Source organism: Rhinoraja longicauda, chromosome 3 (assembly GCF_053455715.1).
Source record: "Rhinoraja longicauda isolate Sanriku21f chromosome 3, sRhiLon1.1, whole genome shotgun sequence".
NCBI lineage: Eukaryota > Metazoa > Chordata > Chondrichthyes > Rajiformes > Arhynchobatidae > Rhinoraja > Rhinoraja longicauda.
The window spans coordinates 94,536,324-94,557,006 of record NC_135955.1 but is presented as its reverse complement, the minus strand read 5'-3'; the positions used below and the strand labels follow the sequence as shown (position 1 = coordinate 94,557,006).

The following is a 20,683-nucleotide window of genomic DNA, read 5'->3' as shown; positions in this document are numbered from 1 at the left end:
CACCTAGACACCCTGAAACACGGAACTTGCAGATGCAGAGCCTGTTAATGTCCCCCTTAAACATACCCAATGACTTCGGCCCACCGAGTCCACGCCGACCAGCGATCACCGCATATTAACACTGCTCCACACACTAAACATTGAAAATAGGTGCAGGAGGAGGCCATTTGGCCCTTCGAGCCAGCACCGCCATTCATTGTGATCATGGCTGATCATCCACAATCAGTAACCCGTGCCTGCCTTCTCCCCGTATCCCTTGATTCCGCTAGCCCCCTAGAGCAGGCACCGGGGCATCTGTGGAAGACCTCTGCCACGCAGCACCTTGGTGGTACAGGAGCCCGAGAAGTGTGACGTCCAGGTTCAAGAACAGCTTCTGCTCTTCAACCATCAGGCTCTTGAACACTGCGCAACACTAACCCCAGATGTCCATCGGGTGGCGCCACCAGCACGGTATGTGGTTTAAAGTGACAGGTCGAGACCCTTCTTCAGACTTGGGGTCTCGACCCGAAACGTCACCCATTCCTTCTCTCCTAGATGCTGCCTGACCTGCTGAGTTACTCCAGCATTTTGTGATACCTTTGATTTGTACCAGCATCTGCAGTTATTTTCCACTATCTTTAAGAGCTCTACCTAGCTCTCTCTGAGGCAGAGAATTCCATAGATTTACATCCCTCTGAGTGAAAAAGTTTTTCCTCATCTCTGTTCTAAATGGCCTACCCCTTATTCTTAAACTGTGGCCCCTGGTTCTGGACTCCCCCAACATCGGGAACATGTTGTCCAATCCCTTAATAACCTTATCTGTTTCTATAAGATCCCCTTTCATCCTTCTAAATTCCAGTGTATACGAGCCCAGTCGCTCCAGTCTTTCAACGTACGACAGTCCCGCCATCCCGGGAATGTAAAAGTCTAAAGTGGTGCAGGAATTTTATCAAATAAATGCCAACACACAGTGATGCAGGTACATGATTTATTGAAAGATATTTCAGCAGCCCGCTTGTCAAATAGTAAATCAAACCTGCATGATGGCAATAAATGGAAAATTTACAACAAAATATACAGAAGTATTGCCAAAGACTGAGTTCATTTCTCGCTGAACGTGAAGCAATAGACAGCTCAATTATATCGTTCCATTTCCAAAACAATTCTTGCTTCATCGTCCATCTACATTTGTTCCCCAGGACACTAATCTCAGCAAAGTGAAACATGAACTGCTTAGGACTGTCATACTTGCCTTTAAACAGGGAGGCGGTGGTGAAACATTTGAACTGCCATGCGATACCGCAGCCCCAAGGCCCTGGGTCATTTGTACGCTCCACGATTAAGAGCCACGTTTTATCCAGTTCTGCTCCCGGCCACAAAAGTGACGACTTTTATTCTTCAAAATGGTTTCCCAGTCAGGCGGCCACAACAATCACTTCATCGGCGTGTCGACCATGCGGCTGAAACGGGGGCAAAATAGTACAGGTTAACTAGTCGGGATAAATGTCCCTTTCAATAAACTCTGTGGGGGTTGATTCCTGTGTAGATCAATAGTAAGTGGGGCGGCGCGGTGGAGCAGCGGCAGAGTTGCTGCCTCGTAGCGTCAGAGACAATAGACAATAGGTGCAGGAGGAGGAGGCATTCGGCCCTTCGAGCCAGCACCGTCATTCAATGTGATCATGGCTGATCATTCTCAATCAGTACCCCGTTCCTGCCTTCTCCCCGTACCCCCTGACTCCGCTATCCTTAAGAGCTCTATCTAGCTCTCTCTTGAATGCATTCAGAGACTTGGCCTCCACTGCCTTCGGAGGCAGAGAATTCCACAGATTCACAACTCTCTGACTGAAAAAGTTTTTCCTCATCTCAGTTCTAAATGGCCTGCTCCTTATTCTTAAACTGTGGCCCCTTGTTCTGGACTCCCCCAACATTGGGAACATGTTTCCTGCCTCTAACGTGTCCAACCCCTTAATAATCGTATACTTTTCGATAAGATCTCCTCTCATCCTTCTAAATTCCAGTGACCCGGGTTCCATCCTCGACTACAGGTGCTGTCTTGTGCAGAGTTTGTACGTTCTCCCCATGGCCTGCGTGGGTTTTTTCCGGGTGCTCCGGTTTCCTCCCACACTCCAAAGATGTGCAGGTTTGTGGGTTAATTGCATTTGGTAAAATTGTAAAATGGTCCCGTGTTTGTGTAGGAAGGATCGTGCTAGTGTGCGGGAATCGCTGGTCGGCGCGGGCCCCAAGGGCCCCTTTCCACGCTGTATCTCTAAACTAAACTACAAAACTTTATCCATCACCAGAAACATGTACTGCACCACCCACATCGAAGGGCGCTCTTTTAGAAAGGAGGTGAGGAGGAGGAGGAGGAGGAGGAACTTCTTTCGACAGAGGGTGGTTAATCTGTGCAACACATTGCCACAGAGGGCTGTGTGGATATTTTTACGGCAGAGATAGATAGATTCTTGATTAGTACGGGTGTCAAGGGTTGTGGGGAGAAGGCAGGAGAATGCTATTACGAGGCAGGAGAATGGGATTAGGAGGCAGAGATCAGCCATGATTGAATGGCGGAGTGGACTCGATGGGCCGAATGGCCTAATTATAGACAACAGACAATAGGTGCAGGAGGAGGCCATTTGTCCCTTCGAGCCAGCACCACCATTCAATGTGATCATGGCTGATCATCCACAATCAGTACCCCGTTCCTGCCTTCTCCCCATACCTCCTGACTCCGCTATCCTTAAGAGCTCTATCTAACTCTCTCTTGAAAGCTTTCAGAGAATCGGCCTCCACTGCCTTCTGAGGCAGAGAATTCCACAAATTCACAACTCTCTGACTGAAAAAGTTTTTCCTCATCTCCGTTCTAAATGGCCTACCCCTTATTCTTAAACTGTGGCCCCTGGTTCTGGACTCCCAAATAGACAATAGGTGCAGGGGTTTGCCGTTCGGCCCTTCGAGCCAGCACCACCATTCAATGTGATCGTGGCTGATCATTCCCAACCAGTACCCCGTTCCTGCCTTCTCCCCATACCCCCAAAACATTGGGAACATGCTTCCTGCCTCTCGCGTGTCCGATCCCTTGATAATCTTATATGTTTCAATAACGAAGGTTGTTATTAATCCTGCTGCCGTCAGCTGTGCACCAGTGTGCCGTGCCGTTCGGAGGCACTGGGTTTTGGCGTACCTTTACGAAGATGTGCGTGGGCAGGAACCTGCGCAGTAGCACGCTGGTGACGGCGGGGAAGCGGGGGATGCTGATGTTGAGACCCGGGAGCTGTTGGTAGCCGGCCATCAAGGGATAGAAGTTGTACAGCAGCTCCTGCTCGGTGTCCGGGAGAATCCTCAACCGGATCTAAGAAAGACGAAGCATAAAAACAAAAACAAAAGCAAACATAGAAAATAGGTGCAGGAGGAGGCCATCCGGCCCTTCGAGCCAGCACCGCCATTCAATGTGATCATGGCTGATCATCCACAATCAATAACCCGTGCCTGCCTTCTCCCCATATCCCTTGATTCCGCTAGCCCCTAGAGCTCTGTCTAACTCTCTTTTAAATTCATAACAGCATTAAAACGAATCTGAGGGAAAGTTAATTCCCCCACGCAGTACAGTATATGGCGAATATGTGTCAGAGGAAGTAAAGATACAAGGAACTGCAGGTGCTGGTTTATTTTTTTAAATGCTGGAGTAACTCAGTGGGTCAAACAGCATCTCTAGAGGACATGGATAGGTGATTTTTCTATAGTCTTCCCCCCCACCACTATAATCAGTCTGAAGGGTCCTGACCCAAAACTTTCAATAGACAATAGGTGCAGGAGTAGGCCATTTGGCCCTTCGAGCCAGCACCGCCATTCAATGTGATCATGGATGATCATTCCCAATCAGTACCCCGTTCCTGCCTTCTCCCCATACCGACCCGAAACGTCACCCATTCCTTCTCTCCCGACATGCTGCCTGACCCGCTGAGTTACTCCAGCATTTAATGTCTACCGTCGCGTTAAACCAGCATCTGCAGGTTTTTTTCCCCCTAAACTACTAATCATACCTGTTTAAGACCGGAAAACATAAAGGCGTCATTGGGCTCCACAAAGATCTCCACATCTTGCACTAGCTTGGTGCGGTTTTGCAACCAGTACTTGACCGGCAACGATTCTCGGACCCGTCCAAAGGAAGGAAGATCTTTCACAGAGAGAAGAGGAAGAAAGGTTAGCAACTGATCTTCAAATTCATTTACAAAGCAAAACACACTTTCACCAAAAGCCACACAATGAATATGTGTAAAAATATTTGTAGGCTACTCTGGTCAAATCCGCAGTCAATTTCAAGTGCAGACATGGAAATCAATAAGCAACGTTTCACATCTCCAGCCTGGTGGGGCCAGACAAGGAGGATGAGGGTCCAGACTTAGAACGATCCAACCTACAAGACCACAACGGTGGACCAGGCGGACAAAGCTATCTTGAACTCAACGGCTGTGAAGGCAGATGAAGGCTGATGTTGAAAGACTGGAGCGACTAGGCTTGTGTACACTGGAATTTAGAAGGATGAGAGGGGATCTTATCGAAACGTATAAGATTATTAAGGGGTTGGACACGTTAGAGGCAAGAAACATGTTCCCAATGTTGGGGGAGTCCAGAAGAAGGGGCCACAGTTTAAGAATAAGGGGTAGGCCATTTAGAACGGAGATGAGGAAAAACCTTTTCAGTCAGAGAGTTGTGAATCTGTGGAATTCTCTGCCTCAGAAGGCAGCGGAGGCCAATTCGCTGAATGCATTCAAGAGAGAGCTAGATAGAGCTCGTAAGGATAGCAGAGTCAGGGGGTATGGGGAGAAGGCAGGAACGGGGTACTGATTGAGAATGATCAGCCATGATCACATTGAATGGTGGTCCTGGCTCGAAGGGCCGAATGGCCTCCTCCTGCACCTATTGTCTATTGAAGGCTGCAACAGATCTATCAGCTCCGATCGTCTTGGTTCCCTTGTCATTGGAATGAGTTGATTGATTTGTGAAGGACCGTGTGCTTGTTGGAGTGCAACATCAAGTACACGTTAAACAGACACACGCACGCACACACAGGAGAGTTCGTTCTGACATCGGAACGTAGACCGTCATCCCCGACCTCGAGGGATAGCCGCGACGAATCACAAAGCTTTTGCACTACTTCACATGTTAGTATTACCAGGAGCAATATGTTTCTCAGGGGGCCACTTTCAGATCCCGTTGCAATAACAATTGAAAGTAATTGGGCGGCACGGTGGCGCAGTGGTAGAGTTGCTGCCTTAGAGCGCCAGAGACCCGGGTTCGATATTGACTGCGGGCGCTGTCTGTACGGAGTTTGTACGTTCTCCCCGTCTACCTTCGATTTTAACCAGCACCTGCAGTATTTTTCCTACACCGCCTACAAACCTGTATGTCTTTGGAGTGCTGGAGGAAACCGGAGCACCCGGTGAAAACCCACGCGGTCACGGGGAGAACGTGCAAACTCCGTACAGACAGCGCCCGTAGACAGGATGGAACCTGGGTCTCTGGCGCCGTGAGGCTGCAACTCTACCGCTGCACCACCCAAATACGGGTCTATCTATGAAGAGTGTGACTGCATTCTACATTAAACTTGAAGGTACATTATTATCTACAAACGCACACTTCATTTACCTGCATGAACGTAGAGCGGAATTGCCTCCACGATCACATGTGGCAACGTAATCATCGTGTTGACAACAGGTACACTCTTTGCAGCAGAGGTCCTTTTAAAAAAGCAAGCCAAAGATATGTTAGCAATCGCTCAGCAAAGCTGGTACAGGTCCATCACCGATTATGCGGCAACTATTGATCTGGCACCTCCTTTAGATTTTAGATTTAGATGTTTAGATTTAGAGATACAGTGCAGAAACAGGCCCTTCGGCCCACCGGGTCCGCGCCGCCCAGCGACCCCCGTACACTAACACTATCCTACACACACTAGGGACAATTTTTACATTTTGCTCAGCCAATTAACCTACAGACCTGCACGTCTTTGGAGTGTGGGAGGAAACCGAAGATCTCGGAGAAAACTCACGCGGGTCACGGGGAGAACGTACAAACTCCGTACAGACGGCGCCCGTAGTCGGGATGGAACCCGAGTCTCCGCGCTGCATTCGCTGTAAGGCGGCAACTCTACCGCTGCGCCACCGTGCCGACCACGTGGACAATTCCGGAACAAAATTCCGGACAATATTACGAGAGTGCACTTGAACCCCCCCTCCCCCCCCCCCTGAAAATGTGCGGCGTACAGTGAGGTGGCCGATCTCCACCTCATCAGAACTTCCGTGTCTGATCGGCGGGTGGAATCTGCCTCCCTGCGGCCGGGGCTCCGGAACACCGGCCCGGCAGATCCATTACCACGGCCCGACTTCCCAGGCCCACTTTGCAGGCCGGTATCTCATCCTAGGCGGAACGTTCCGGCACCGCTGGGACTCCTCTCCGCTGGGACTCCAACACGGATAATCCGGACGGGCTCTGGAACCAAGAGTGCCGGAACATCGGTGGTGGAGCTGTATCGTGTTTTGATTTGCACGGTGGCGCAGCAGTACAGTTGCTGCCTTACAGCGAATGCAGCGCCGGCACCTCAGGTTCGATCCTGACTACGGGCGTCGTATGTACGGAGTTTGTACGTTCTCCCCGTGACCTACGTGGGTTTTTTCTCCAAGATCTTCGGTTTCCTCCCACACTCCAAAGACATACAGGTATGTAGGTTAATTGACTGGGTAAATGTATAAATGTAAAAATTGTCCCTAGTGGGTGTAGGATGGTGTTAATGTGCGAGGATCGCTGGGCGGCTCGGACTCGGTGGGCTGAAGGGCCTGTTTCCGCGCTGTATCTCTAAATCTAAATATTGCACATAGTTCTGCCTGCCCCATTGGAGAATTCCACATTCTATGGAGAGGGTGCAGAAGAGTTTAACCAGAATTAACCATGAGGAGAGGTCGGACAAATTTGGATTGGTTTCCCTCAAGTGTTGGATATTGATGGTTGACCTGATATAAAATTACAAGACCAAGTGGACCCGTTGGGCCCAAACCTCTCCTTCATTGGTGCAGCACCTTCTCCTCCCCCTCACCCCCCTCCCTCCATCCCCCCTCCCTCCAAATGCCCTCCCTCCCCCCCTCCCCTCCCTCCACGCAACTGTGGAGACAATGTTATTGTACGGGCGTGAGGCATGGACTCTCACTCGAGCACTGTCCAAGTCTCTCGATGGTGTCTATACCCGAATGCTCAGACAAGTTCAAAATGTCAGGTGGAGGGGCCACACCACCAAGGCCCAGCTCTACGGGGAGATTCCACCTCTGACCGAGAAGATCAGGTGGAGAAGGATGAGGCTCGCTGGTCATTGCCACCGCCGTCCAGAAACACCAGCAAACAAGGTTGTGCTGTGGGAACCCACCCATGGAAGACGGAACCCGGGACCACCAAACAAGATCATGCTGGAGACGTTGATGGAAGACGCGTACGTAGAGACAAAAGAGGAGCTGGCCAGCTGTACGGTGGACAGAGATGTGTGGGGCGTCCATCACCGTGCCCGTTGCAAACCAGCGCCACTGCGGCGCTAATGTTCTCAACGATTCCAATTAATTAATGAATTAATGAAGGGATACAGAGTGGAAACAGGCCCTTTGGCCCATCTAGTGAGTGCCGACCAGCGATCAATCGTAGGCTTGTTCTGTCCAACACACGAGGGACGGTTTACAGAAGCCAAATGAACTACAAACCCACATACTTTCAGAACGTGGGAGGAAACCGGAGCGCCCGGAGTGAAACCCACGCGGTGACAGGGAGAACGTGCAAACTCCGCGCACGCAGCAGCCGAGGTCAGGGTTGAAGCCGGGTCTCTGGCACGCTTTACCTTTTCCAGGAGATGACATAACGGCCTGAAGCGACCCCGCTCTGATTGACCGGTGCTGGTGGGCACTGAAGACAGAAGCACTCACTGGCACTCTCCCCCGTCTGTAAGATCACTGCACAAAGAGTTTTGTTTCAGACGGCAAGTAATTCAATCAAAGCACCAAATCGCGACTACATTTTAAATCTTTCCATTCACCATTCAAATAATTGACCCTCTGTCCGTGTCATTTTCTGGGCAGAAGTGCTAGTTGCGAGTTCAACTAGCAATCCTTTCTCCACAAATGGACTCTGCCAACAGACGTGCAAGAAACTGCAGATGCTGGAATCTCGAGCAAAACACTAAAGGAGCTGCCCGAGGAGGAAGAGTGCTGGAGTAACTCAGCGGGTCAGGCAGCATCTGTGGAGAACATGGATAGGTGACGTTTCACAGAGTGCTGGAGTAACTCAGCGGGTCAGGCAGCATCTGTGGAGAACATGGATAGGTGACGTTTCACAGAGTGCTGGAGTAACTCAGTGGGTCAGGCAGCATCTCAGGGGAACATGGATAGGTGACATTTCACAGAGTGCTGGAGTAACTCAGCGGGTCAGGCAGCATCTCAGGGGAACATGGATAGGTGACGTTTCACAGAGTGCTGGAGTAACTCAGCGGGTCAGGCAGCATCTCAGGGGAACATGGATAGGTGACATTTCACAGAGTGCTGGAGTAACTCAGCGGGTCAGGCAGCATCTCTGGAGAACATGGATAGGTGACGTTTCACATGGGGTTGAAAGAGTAAGATAAATCGACCATGAGTGAATGGCCGAGTAGACTCAATGGGCCGGTTGGCCTACTTCTGCTCCTTTGACTTGTGAAGCCGAGTCTCCTCGGCAAGCCCCCTGACTGGTACCTTGTGCCAGCTGCGATTCCATCTGGTCCACTGAAGCCATAGAAGGGGCCAGCTCCAGTCTACTGGTGTCGATGGTGAGAGCCCAGGGAGAGGCACTCAGGATGTCCATCATCAGCAGAAAGGGGATGTCAGCGAACACCCGGTCCATGTGTTCAAACTGCAAGACAAGGAGAAAGATCCACATGCTAATTGTCTGCTGAAAAATATCATCACCTCACAAGGTCTTCAGTATAGATATTTAGTTTAGAGATACAGCGCGGAAACAGGCCCCTTCGGCCCACCGGGTCCGCGCCGACCAGCGATCCCCGTACACTAACACTATCCTACACCAACTAGGGACAAATTTTACATTTATACCAAGCCAATTAACCTACAAACCTGCACGTCTTTGGAGTGTGGGAGGAAACCGAAGATCTCGGAGAAAACCCTCGCAGGTCACGGGGAGAACGTACAAACTCCCTACAGACGGCACCCGTAGACGGGATGGAACCCGGGTCTCCGGCACTGCATTCGTTGTAAGGCGGCAACTCTACCGCTGCGTCACCAAGTGATAGGAGCAGAATTAAGCCATTCATCCCATCAAGTCTACTCCGCCATATAATGATAGCAGATCTATCTTTCCCTCCTAACCCCATTCTCCTGTACTAATCAAGAATCTACAGGGCCCTCCACTTGGCACTGTTTGGGACAAAGACCCATCATTTATTTATTTGCCTCTGTACTCCATAATTTGAGATTTGTAATAGAAAAAAATCACATGTGGTTAAAGTGCACATTGTCAGTATTTAATAAAGGCCATTTATATACATTTTGGTTTCACCATGTTGAAATTACAGCTGTGTTTATACATAGTCCCCCCCATTTCAGGGCACCATAATGTTTGAGACACATGTCTTCACAGGTGTTTGTAATTGTTCAGGTGTGTTTAATTGCCTCCTTAATGCAGGTATAAGAGAACTTTCCTCCAGGTCTTTCCTGGAGGTCTTTCCTCCAGTCTTTCCATCACCTTTGGAAACTTTTATTGCTGTTTATCAACATGAGGACCAAAGTTGTGCCGATGAAAGTCAACGAAGCCATTATGAGGCTGAGAAACGAGAATAAAACTGTTAGAGACATCAGCCAAACCTTAGGCTTACCAAAATCAACTGTTTGGAACATCATTAAGAAGAAAGAGGGCACTGGTGAGCTTACTAATCACAAAGGGGCTGGCAGGCCAAGGAAGACCTCCACAGCTGATGACAGAAGAATTCTCTCTATAATAAAGAAAATCCTCAAACACCTGTCCAACAGATCAGAAACACTCTTCAGGAGTCAGGTGTGGATTTGTCAATGACCACTGTCCGCAGAAGACTTCATGAACAGAAATACAGAGGCTACACTGCAAGATGCAAACCACTGGTTAGCCGCAAAAATAGGATAGCCGGGTTACAGTTTGCCAAGAAGTACTTAGAAGAGTAACCACAATTCTGGAAAAAGGTCTTGTAGATAGATAAGACAAAGATTAACTTCTATCAGAGTGATGGCAAAAGCAAAGTATGGAGGAGAGAAGGAACTGCCCAAGATCCAAAGCACACCACCTCATCTGTGAAACACGGTGGTGGGGGTGTTATGGCCTGGGCATGTATGGCTGCTGAAGGTACTGGCTCACTTATTTTCATTGATGATACAACTGCTGATGGTAGTAGCATAATGAATTCTGAAGTGTATAGACACATTCTATCTGCTCAAGGTCAAACAAATGCCTCAAAACTCATTGGCCGGCGGTTCATTCTACAGCAAGACAATGATCCCAAACATACTGCTAAAGCAACAAACGAGTTTTTCAAAGCTAAAAAGTGGTCAATTCTTGAGTGGCCAAGTCAATCACCCGATCTGAACCCAATTGAGCATGCCTTTTATATGCTGAAGAGAAAACTGAAGGGGACTAGCCCCCAAAACGAGCATAAGCTAAAGATGACTGTAATACAGGCCTGGCAGAGCATCACCAGAGAAGACACCCAGCAACTGGTGATGTCCATGAATCGCAGACTTCAAGCAGTCACTGCTTGCAAAGGATATGTAACAAAATACTAAACACGACTACTTTCATTTACATGACATTGCTGTGTCCCAAACATTATGGTGCCCTGAAATGGGGAGACTATGTATAAACACTGCTGTAATTTCAACATGGTGAAACCAAAATGTATAAAAATGACCGTTATTAAAATCTGACAATGCGCACTTTAACCACATGTGATTTTTTTCTATTACAAATCTCAAATTGTGGAGTACAGAAGCAAATAAATAAATGATGGGTCTTCGTCCCAAACATTATGGAGGGCCCTGTATCTATCTCTGCCTTAAATATCCGTATCACTTTGTGCAGCGTGGGCACAGATAGCTAGTTGATATTCAGTTTAGTTTATTGTCACGTGTACCGAGGTACAGTGAAAAGCTTTTGCTGCGTGCTAATCAGTCAGCGGAAAGACAATACACGATTACAATCGAGCTGTCCGCAGTGTACAGAGCAGTACAGAGTTAAAAGTGTGGAGCGATTTGTGAGAATCACCCAATCTTCTTCAAGATGGGCGGAGAAGATCTACGAAGCTGTCGCCAGGACTCGAGGGGCCTGAGCTACAGGGAGAGGTTGAGCAGGCTAGGAGCGCTGGAGGATGAGAGATGATCTTATAGGGGTGTATAAGATCATGGGAGGAATAGAGCCGGTAAATGCACAGTTGGGGAATCAAGAACCAGAGGACATAGGTTTAGGTGAGGGGAGGAAAGAATAAGAACTCGAGCGGTAACTTTTTCACACAAAGGGTGGTGGGTGTATGGAACGAGCTGCCGGAGGAGGTAGTTGAGGCTGGGACTATTGCAATGTTTAAGAAACATTTAGACAGGTACATGTTTCACAAAATGCTGGAGTAACTCAGCAGGTCAGGCAGCATCTCAGGAGAGAAGGAATGGGTGACGTTTCGGGTCTGAAACGTCACCCATTCCTTCTCTCCTGAGATGCTGCCTGACCTGCTGAGTTACTCCAGCATTTTGTGAAATAAATACCTTCGATTTGTACCAGCATCTGCAGTTATTTTCTTAGACAGGTACATGGATAGGACAGGTTGGGAGGGATATTGGCCAAATGCAGGAGACAATTGAGATGGAATTGGCCCGTGGAAGTCTGGCTGTGGGAACGGATCTGCCGGCTCAGGCCGGGCCGGAGTTCCAGAGCCCCGGCTGCAGGGGGCAGATTCGACATGCTGATCGGCCGCTGGAGTCCCGATGAGCTCGGCTTCCATTTTGCTGCAGAATCTGAGAACAGGTTTATGCAGAATTTTTACGTTTTTGCACGTATTTTAAAAAGTTGATATCCATACAATTACTACTTCTGCATCCAGAAATCTGGAGATTGTTCAACACTAATAGAGCAAAAAGTAGATACATTAAATTAAGGAAATGAGAATGCAGAGTTCGTTATTTTAATGGTGTCGTTAGATTATCACACTGTAATGATATATCACGTTCTTTAGTTTAAGACATAGCGTGAAAGCGGGCCCTTTGACCCACCGAGTCCACACTGGCCCGCGATCACCCATACACAACCTCAAACCTATGCACCTGGGACAATTTACACAAGCTAATTAGCCTCCAAACCTGTTTATGTCTGTGGCAATGTGGGAGGAAACTGGAGCACCCGGAGAGAAAACCCATGTGGTCGCAGGGAGAACATGCAAACTCCCTGAAGACAGTCGCTGGAGTCAGGATCTAACCCAGGTCTCTGGTGCTGTGAGGCAGCAACTCTACCGCTGCACGCCCATTATAGTTGCACGGCTGGCTGCTAGACGCATAACTGTAGCTGCACAACTATTTATAAATGAGGCAGTTACTTTTACAGATATTGTGACGTAAAGAAAAGATTGCTGAACAGGGCAGAGAAGAAGAGATGGCAGATGCTTGAATCTTGAGCAAAGCACGCAAAGTGGTGGGGGAACGCAGCGGGTCAGGCAGCATCTGTGGAGCGAATGGACCGGCGATGTTTCGGATCGGGTTCGTTCTTCCGATGATAAGAACTTATTGTAGCTACTTACTTTTGTGGAAACAAACTTTGCAGTGACGTCAAATGGGACAACTGTTTCAATGGTGATGGTCTCGTCCTGAAAGGTAGAGAGATTTTTAAAAAAGATTTCAACGCCGTCACCAGTTATAAAACTTAGACCTAGAATCATAGAATTTTATAAAATGGGGGGGTCCATTCAGCCCATCAAGTTTGTGCCAGGTCTTTCAAAAGAGTCGTAAACTCAAGAGCCATACAGCATGGAAACAGGCCCTTCAGCTCAACCTGCCCACATCGACCAACTTGTCCCACCTGCCTGCATTTGGCCCATGTCCCTCTAAACCTATCCTATCCGTGTACCTGTTTAAATGTTTCTTAAACTATGTGGTTTAATCTAAAGCAAAACTAAACAGCTTTTTCACCACTGCAAGACCGCAAATTAGTTTTGTATGTGTACAAGTTGCCTTTGTTAACCGACAGCAGAATTTCCACAAAGATTTCTATTTCATAAGTTCATACATCACAGGAGCAGAATTAGGCCATTCGGCCCATCGGGTCGACTCCGCCATTCAATCGCGGCTGATCTATCTCTCCCTCCTAACCCCATCCTCCTGCCTTCTCCCCTTAACCCCTGACATCTGCAGTATTCAAGAATCTATCTATTTCTGCCGTAAAAATATTCACTGACTTGGCCTCCACAGCCGTCTGTGGCAATGAATTCCACAGATTCACCACCCTCAGATGAAGAAATTCCTCCTCATCTCCTTCCTAAAGGAATGTCCTTTAATTCTGAGGCTGTGCCCTCTGATCCTAGACCCTCCCACTGGTGGGAACATTCTCTCCACATCCACAGTGTCCAGGATATAAGCAAAGAATTTAATGGGACCATTCACAACTTCAAAGAATTTGCTTTCAATGAGGTCAAGTCGAGGGCCTGAGCTACAGGGAGCGACTGGGCAGGCTCGTTGTATTCCTTGGAGTGCAAGAGGCTCAAGTGCGATCTTATACAGGACAAAGGTGAAAGGAGAAAGATTTAATAGATACCTGAGGTGGCAACTTTTTCATACAGAGGGTGACAGGGTATCTGGAAAAACTGCCAGATGTAGTGGTTGATGCTGGTCTGTGACATTTAAAAGTTATTTGGACAAACTACGGACACTTTTGAAAAATATGAAAGTGGATAAGTCTCCAGGTCCTGATAGGATATTCCCTAGGACATTGAGGGAAGTTAGTGCAGAAATAGCAGGGGCTATGACGGAAATATTTCAAACGTCATTAGAAACGGGGTGATGTACCTATCTCCAATAAAAAATTTATTCAAAAAAAAAAAAAAAGAAACGGGGATGGTGCCGGAAGATTGGCGCATTGCGCATGTTGTGCCTTTGTTTAAAAAAGGTTCTAAAAGTAAACCTAGCAATTATAGACCTGTTAGTTTGACGTCTGTGGTAGGAAAATTAATGGAAGATACTTAGGGACAATATATATAATCACATGGATAAACAAGGCCTGATTAGAAACAGTCAACATGAATTTGTGCCTGGAAGGTTATGTTTGACTAATCTTCTTGAATTTTTTGGAGGTTACCAGGGAAATTGATAAGGGCAAGGCCGTGGATGTTGTCTATATGGACTTCAGTAAGGCATTTGACAAGGTTCCACATTGAAGGTTGATTAAGAAGGTTAAATCGTTGGGTATTAATAGTGAGGTTGCAAGATGGATTCAACAATGACTGAATGGGAGATACCAGAGGGTAATGGTTGACAACTGTATGTCAAGTTGGAGGCCAGTGTCTAGTGGAGTACCCCAAGGATCTGTGTTGGGTCCACTGTTGTTTGTCATTTACATTAATGATCTGGATGATGGTGTGGCAAATTAGATTAGTAAGTATGCAGATGATACTAAGATAGGTGGTGTAGTTAATAATGAAGTAGATTTTCAAAGTCTACAGAGAGACTTGGGACTTTTGGAAGGGTGGGCTGAGAGATGGCAGATGGAGTTTAATGCTGATAAGTGTGAGGTGCTGCATTTTGGAAGGACAAATCAAAATAGGACGTACAGGGTAAATGGTAGGGAATTGAGGAATGCAGTGGAACAGAGGGATCTGGGAATAACTGTGCATTGTTCCCTGAAGGTGGAATCTCATGTGGATAGGGTGGTGAAGAAGGCGTTTGGTATGCTTGCCTTTATAAATCAGAGCATCGAATATAGAAGTTGGGATGTAATGTTAAAATTGTACAGGGCATTGGTGAGGCCGAATCTGGAGTATGGTGTGCAGTTCTGGTCGCCAAATTATAGGAAGGATGTCGACAAAATGGAGAGGGTACAGAAGAGATTTACTAGAATGTTGCCTGGGCTTCAGCACTTAAGCTACAGAGAGAGGTTGAACAGGTTGGGTCTTTATTCTTTGGAGCGTAGAAGGTTGAGGGGGGACTTGATAGAGGTTTTTTAAATTTTAAGAGGGACGGACAGAGTTGACGTGGGTAGGCTTTTCCCTTTGAGAGTGGGGAAGATTCCAGCAAGGGGACATAGCTTCAGAATTGAGGGACAAAGGTTTAGGGGTAACACGAGGGGGAACTTCTTTACTCAGAGGGTGGTGGCTGTATGGAATGGGCTTCCGGTGGAAGTGGTGGAGGCAGGCTCGATTTTATTATTTGAGAGTAAATTGGATAGGTATATGGATGGGAGGGGATTGGAGGGTTATGGTCTGAGAGCAGATAGATGAGACTAGGTCAGAGAGAGTGGTCGGCGTGGATTGGTAGGGCCGAACGGGCCTGTTTCCGTGCTGTAGTTGTTATATGGTTATATGGTTATATGGTTATAAGTACATGTCGTAGAAGATGCAACCAGCCCCGACCCGGGGTCCGATCGCCCGGCGCGGGGGAGCTGAGATCCCCCCCCGATGCGGGAGCTTGATCGCCCAGACGCGCAGGGGCCCGACCACCGGCTACGGGGGCCAAGCTCGTCTCGTCACCGGAAGGCTCGAGGCCCCCGACCGCGGGAGGACAAAGAAGGGAGGAGATTGAACTTTTTTTTCGCCTTCCATCACAGTGAGGAATGTGGAGGAGTCACTGTGGTGGATGTTGATGTTAAAATGTATTTGTGTGTCCTGTTGTTCTTTATTGGTATGACTGTACGGCAAATCAAGTTCCTCGTACATAGAAACATAGAAAATAGGTGCAGGAGTAGGCCATTCTGCCCTTCGAGCCTGCACCGCCATTCAATATGATCATGGCTGATCATCCAACTCAGTATCCCGTACCTGCCTTCTCTCCATACCCCCTGATCCCTTTAGCCACAAGGGCCACATCTAACTCCCTCTTAAATATAGCCAATGAACTGGCCTCAACTACCTTCTGTGGCAGAGAATTCCACAGATTCACCACTCTCTGTGCGAAAAAAAACGTTCTCATCTCGGTCCTAAAAGACTTCCCCCTTATCCTTAAACAGTGACCCCTTGTTCTGGACTTCCCCAACATCGGGAACAATCTTCCTGCATCTAGCCTGTCCAACCCCTTAAGAATTTTGTACGTTTCTATAAGATCCCCCCTCAATCTTCTAAATTCCAGCAAGTACAAGCCGAGTCTATCCAGTCTTTCTTCATATGAAAGTCCACCCATCCCAGAAATCAATCTGGTGAACCTTCTCTGTACTCCCTCTTTGGCAAGAATGTCTCTCCTCAGATTAGGAGACCAAAACTGTACGCAATACTCCAGGTGTGGTCTCACCAATGCCCTGTACAACTGCAGCAGAACCTCCCTGCTCCTATGCTCAAATCGTTGCAAAACATATTGGCTAATAAAGTATGATTATGATTATCAAAAATGTTTTGGAGGGATCTGGGCCAACTGCAAGACTAGTGCAGATGAGGCATCTTGGTCGACATGGGCAAGAAAGGCCAAAGGGACCGTTTCCATGCTGTACAACTATGACTCTTGTGCACAGAGCCCCACGGACAGCAATAAGTCATTTTAGTAATGTTTTAGAAACATAGGTGCAGGAGGAGGCCATTTGGCCCTTCGAGCCACCACCGCCATACATTGTGATCACGGCTGATCATCCACAATCAGTAACCCGTGCCTGCCTTCTCCCCGTATCCCTTGATTCCGCTAGCCCCCAGAGCTCTATCTAACTCTCTTTTAAATTCATCCAGTGAATTTACTCCACTGCCTTCTGTGGCAGAGAATTCCAACTCTCTGGGTGAAAAAGTTTATTCTCACCTCAGATATAAATGGCCTCCCCCTTTATTCTTAAGACTGCGGCCCCTGGTTCTGGACTCCCCCAATTCTGCTCCTGTAATTATTGTTGGGATAAATATTGTGTGGGATAATAGGAAGAACACACCCCTGTGGAGCAAGGATTAAACCCATGTGGTATGACTCAAGATCAGAGTGGCACTCTGCCAGCATATTGACCTTTAATTTAGTTACAATAATGATAATAGATTAACATGGTAAAGTATTTTCAATGGATAGTCATCAGTGGGTTTTTTTTCAGGAAGATGAGGCTGACAATTTGTGCATGGTGATTCACGGACAGCAAGAAGCCATTATAGTAACGTTATTTTAGGGATATTAATAATGTACAAATAATGCACAGCAAGAACACAACCTGTGGTGTTATTGCATCTTACGTTATTGTCACGTGTACGGCGGTACAGTGAAAAGCTTTTTTGTTGCGTGTTATCCAGTCAGCGGAAAGGCTGTACATGGTTGCAACCGAGCCGTCCACGGTGTACAGATACATGATGAAGGGAATAATGCTCAGTGCAAGGTAAAGTCCGATTAAAGATAGTCCGAGGGTCTCCAATGAGGTACATGGTAGGTCAAGACCCCTCTCTGGTTGTTGGTAGGATGTTTCAGTTGCCTGATAACAGCTGGGAAGAAACTGTCCCTGAATCTGGAGGTGTGCGTTTTCACACTTCTATACCTCTTGCCTGATGGGAGAGGGAGTGACCGGGGTGATATTGATTATGCTCAAGATCAAAGCAGGTTTATTTACTGCTAGTATCACTGGGTGGCGCTGTGAGCGATGGCAGCCTCGCCTACAATCTGCCTGTCTTTTTTGTTATTTTTCATGTGTTTTAAAAAGTTTGTGTTAATGTTCTCTGGTTTGTTTTATGTGGGGGGGGGGGGGGGGGGGGGGGGGGGGTGGGGGGGAGGCGGGGGAAACCTTTTTTCAATCTCTTACCTTGCCGGAGATGCGATTGTTTTGCGGATCGTATCTCCGGTCGCTCTGCGGCCTAACATCGTGGAGCTGGCGGCCTTGCTCGGGACTGACTTTGAGCCTCGTCGCGGGGCCGTGGACTGAACATTGGAGCCTGCGATCCCTTGCCTGGGATCCACGCTCCAACCGCGCGGCCTGCGGATTCCAACATCGAGGAGCTCGCCGTCTCGGGTAGAGACTGATGTCGGGAAGCTCCAAAGTCACAGGAGGTTCAACCAGCCCCAACCCGGGGTCCGATCGCCCTGCGCGGGGGAGCTGAGATCCCCCCACGATGCGGGAGCCAAGATCGTCCCGTCAACGGAAGGCTCGGGGCTCTCGACCGCGGGAGGACAAAGAAGGGAAGAGATTGAATTTTTTCTTCGCCTTCCATCATGGTGAGGAATGTGGAGGAGTCACTGTGGTGGATGTTGATGTTAAAATGTATTTTGTGTGTTTTGTTGCTTTTTATTGGTACGACTGTATGGCAAATCCAATTCCTCGTATGTTGCAAAACATACTTGGCTAATAAAGTATGACGATGATTGTGATTAAGATATTTAAAATAGATTAACGTGGCAAAGGAGAAAAGCTGATGCACCTACAGTTTGAGGGTTTAAAAGAGAAACCACCAACCTTGTGACATTTGCAAATGATTTCCTTGCCTTCAACGATGGTAGTAACAACATACGAGACGTGAACCAAGAAAACTCTCGTTCCAACCTGGGCGCACCTGATGTACAGAGGCTTCTCCACCTGTGCAAGATTTCAACAATTAGTTGTGTGTGTGTGTTATTAAACATCATCCAACGTTAGGATTTTACTCAAAAATGAACTTGCCAAATTACGACCACATTCGAAACATAGACCTCCATACATTTCCCATCCATGTACCTATCCACGTCATTTGGATGTTGTTATAACACCCGCCAACTACCTGGTCTGGCAAGTTGTTCCATTTATCCACCACCACCCTTATGGTGGAAAAATATACCCCTCATGATTTTATACATCTCTAGAAAATCACCCCTGTCTCCTGCACTCCAAGGAATAGAGTCCAAGCCTGCTTTAGTTTTAGATTTTCTTCAGATATACAGCGTGAAAACAAGCCCTTCGGCCCTTTGATTCCATGCTGACCAACAATCACCCATTCACACTGGTTCTATCCTACACTCTGGGGGCAATTTACAAGGCCAATTAACCTACAAACCTACACGTTTTTGGAATGTGGGAGAAAACCTGAGCACCCGCAGAAAACCTGCAAAGTGCTGCAGTCTGAAAAAGGGTCCCAAACCCAAAACATCGCCCATCCATGTTCTCCAGATGTGCTGAGTTACTCCAGCACTTTGTGCCCATCCTTGTAAATCTTCTCTGCACACTTTCCATAAACTTGTGCAATTGATCCTGCTATCTTCATATCTAGTTAACCCTTGTTATTACAGACCTCTTTATAAAGGATCTTGGTTATAACGGACTGTCTTTTTAACAATGCGGAGGCTATTGAAATTGACAAGGCATTGAAATTGACGGGGCATTGAAATTGACGGGGCATTGAAACTGACGAGGCATTGAAATTGACGAGGAATGGAAATAGCCGAGGCATGGAAATTGGCACGGCATGGAAATTGACAAGGCATTGAAATTGACAAGGCATTGAAGTTGACAAGGCATTGAAGTTGACAAGGCATTGAAGTTGACAAGGCATTGGAGTTGACAAAGCATTGAAGTTGACAAGCATTCACTTCGATCCACAGTTAACTCTATTAAACAATGTAACAAACAGCCTTTAGCAGTTTTAGCTTGTAGTAACAAAAATACAATTTTAGCCGTTGAAAAACACTCATTGTTTTACGGAGTGGCCACCAGGTGGTTGAAGCGAATCCCTTACTTGGTTATAGGTAGCGCAGCGGTAGAGTTGCTGCTTTACAGCGAATGCAGCGCCGGAGACTCAGGTTCGATCCTGAATATGGGTGCTGCACTGTAAGGAGTTTGTACGTTCTCCCCGTGACCTGCGTGGGTTTTCTCCGAGATCTTCGGTTTCCTCCCACACTCCAAAGACGTACAGGTATGTAGGTTAATTGGCTGGGTAAATGTAAAAATTGTCCCTAGTGGGTGTAGGATAGTGTTAATGTACGGGGATCACTGGGCGGCACGGACTTGGAGGGCCGAAAAGGCCTGTTTCCGGCTGTATATATATGATATGATAGCGGACAATCGGCAATAACGGACACCGTCCCCATTGCTACGTGATAACGGCGGTTGACAGCATTACTATTTCTGCTTCACGCGCAAGCCCGTGGGGCAGGTTTACCTTCGCTGCTGGAAGCAAGTCTCCAATTGGAATATCAGGAAGCAGAGCTGGGCAGGAGTCATCGCACATCTCCGTGTCATCAAGGGTAATGTGGGTCGTCTGAGTGAGGTTGGCATCCTGGCCTGAAAACGGTACAAACAGAATCCTGTCACTGTTGCCTTTCACCCAGAGAGTTGTGAATCTGTGGCATTATCTGCCACAGTGCAGCGTAGGTTTACTAGGTTAATTCCCGGAATGGCAGGACCATCATATGTTGAAAGACTGGAGCGCCTAGGTTTGTATACACTGGAATTTAGAAGGATGAGAGGAGATCTTATCGAAACGTATAGGATTATTAAGGGGTTGGACACGTTAGAGGCAGGAAACATGTTCCAAATGTTGGGGGAGTCCAGAACAAGGGGC

The 20,683-nt window shown here is 47.6% G+C and overlaps 1 protein-coding gene across 1 annotated transcript in view; it reads right to left on the bottom strand.

Annotated features, from left to right (window-relative positions):
- Positions 1–959: 959 nt before the first annotated feature.
- Positions 960–20,683, bottom strand: part of trappc11 (trafficking protein particle complex subunit 11) — a 62,511-nt gene continuing 42,787 nt past the window's right edge. The window contains exons 20-28 of the mRNA XM_078396805.1: positions 20,282–20,403; positions 18,607–18,726; positions 12,806–12,871; positions 8,739–8,895; positions 7,853–7,964; positions 5,626–5,717; positions 4,020–4,153; positions 3,161–3,328; positions 960–1,439 (exon numbers count right to left, since the gene is read on the bottom strand). Coding sequence (XP_078252931.1) covers positions 1,395–1,439; positions 3,161–3,328; positions 4,020–4,153; positions 5,626–5,717; positions 7,853–7,964; positions 8,739–8,895; positions 12,806–12,871; positions 18,607–18,726; positions 20,282–20,403 — 1,016 coding nt within the window. The 3' untranslated portion in view covers positions 960–1,394. The remainder of the gene's footprint in view (positions 1,440–3,160; positions 3,329–4,019; positions 4,154–5,625; positions 5,718–7,852; positions 7,965–8,738; positions 8,896–12,805; positions 12,872–18,606; positions 18,727–20,281; positions 20,404–20,683) is intronic.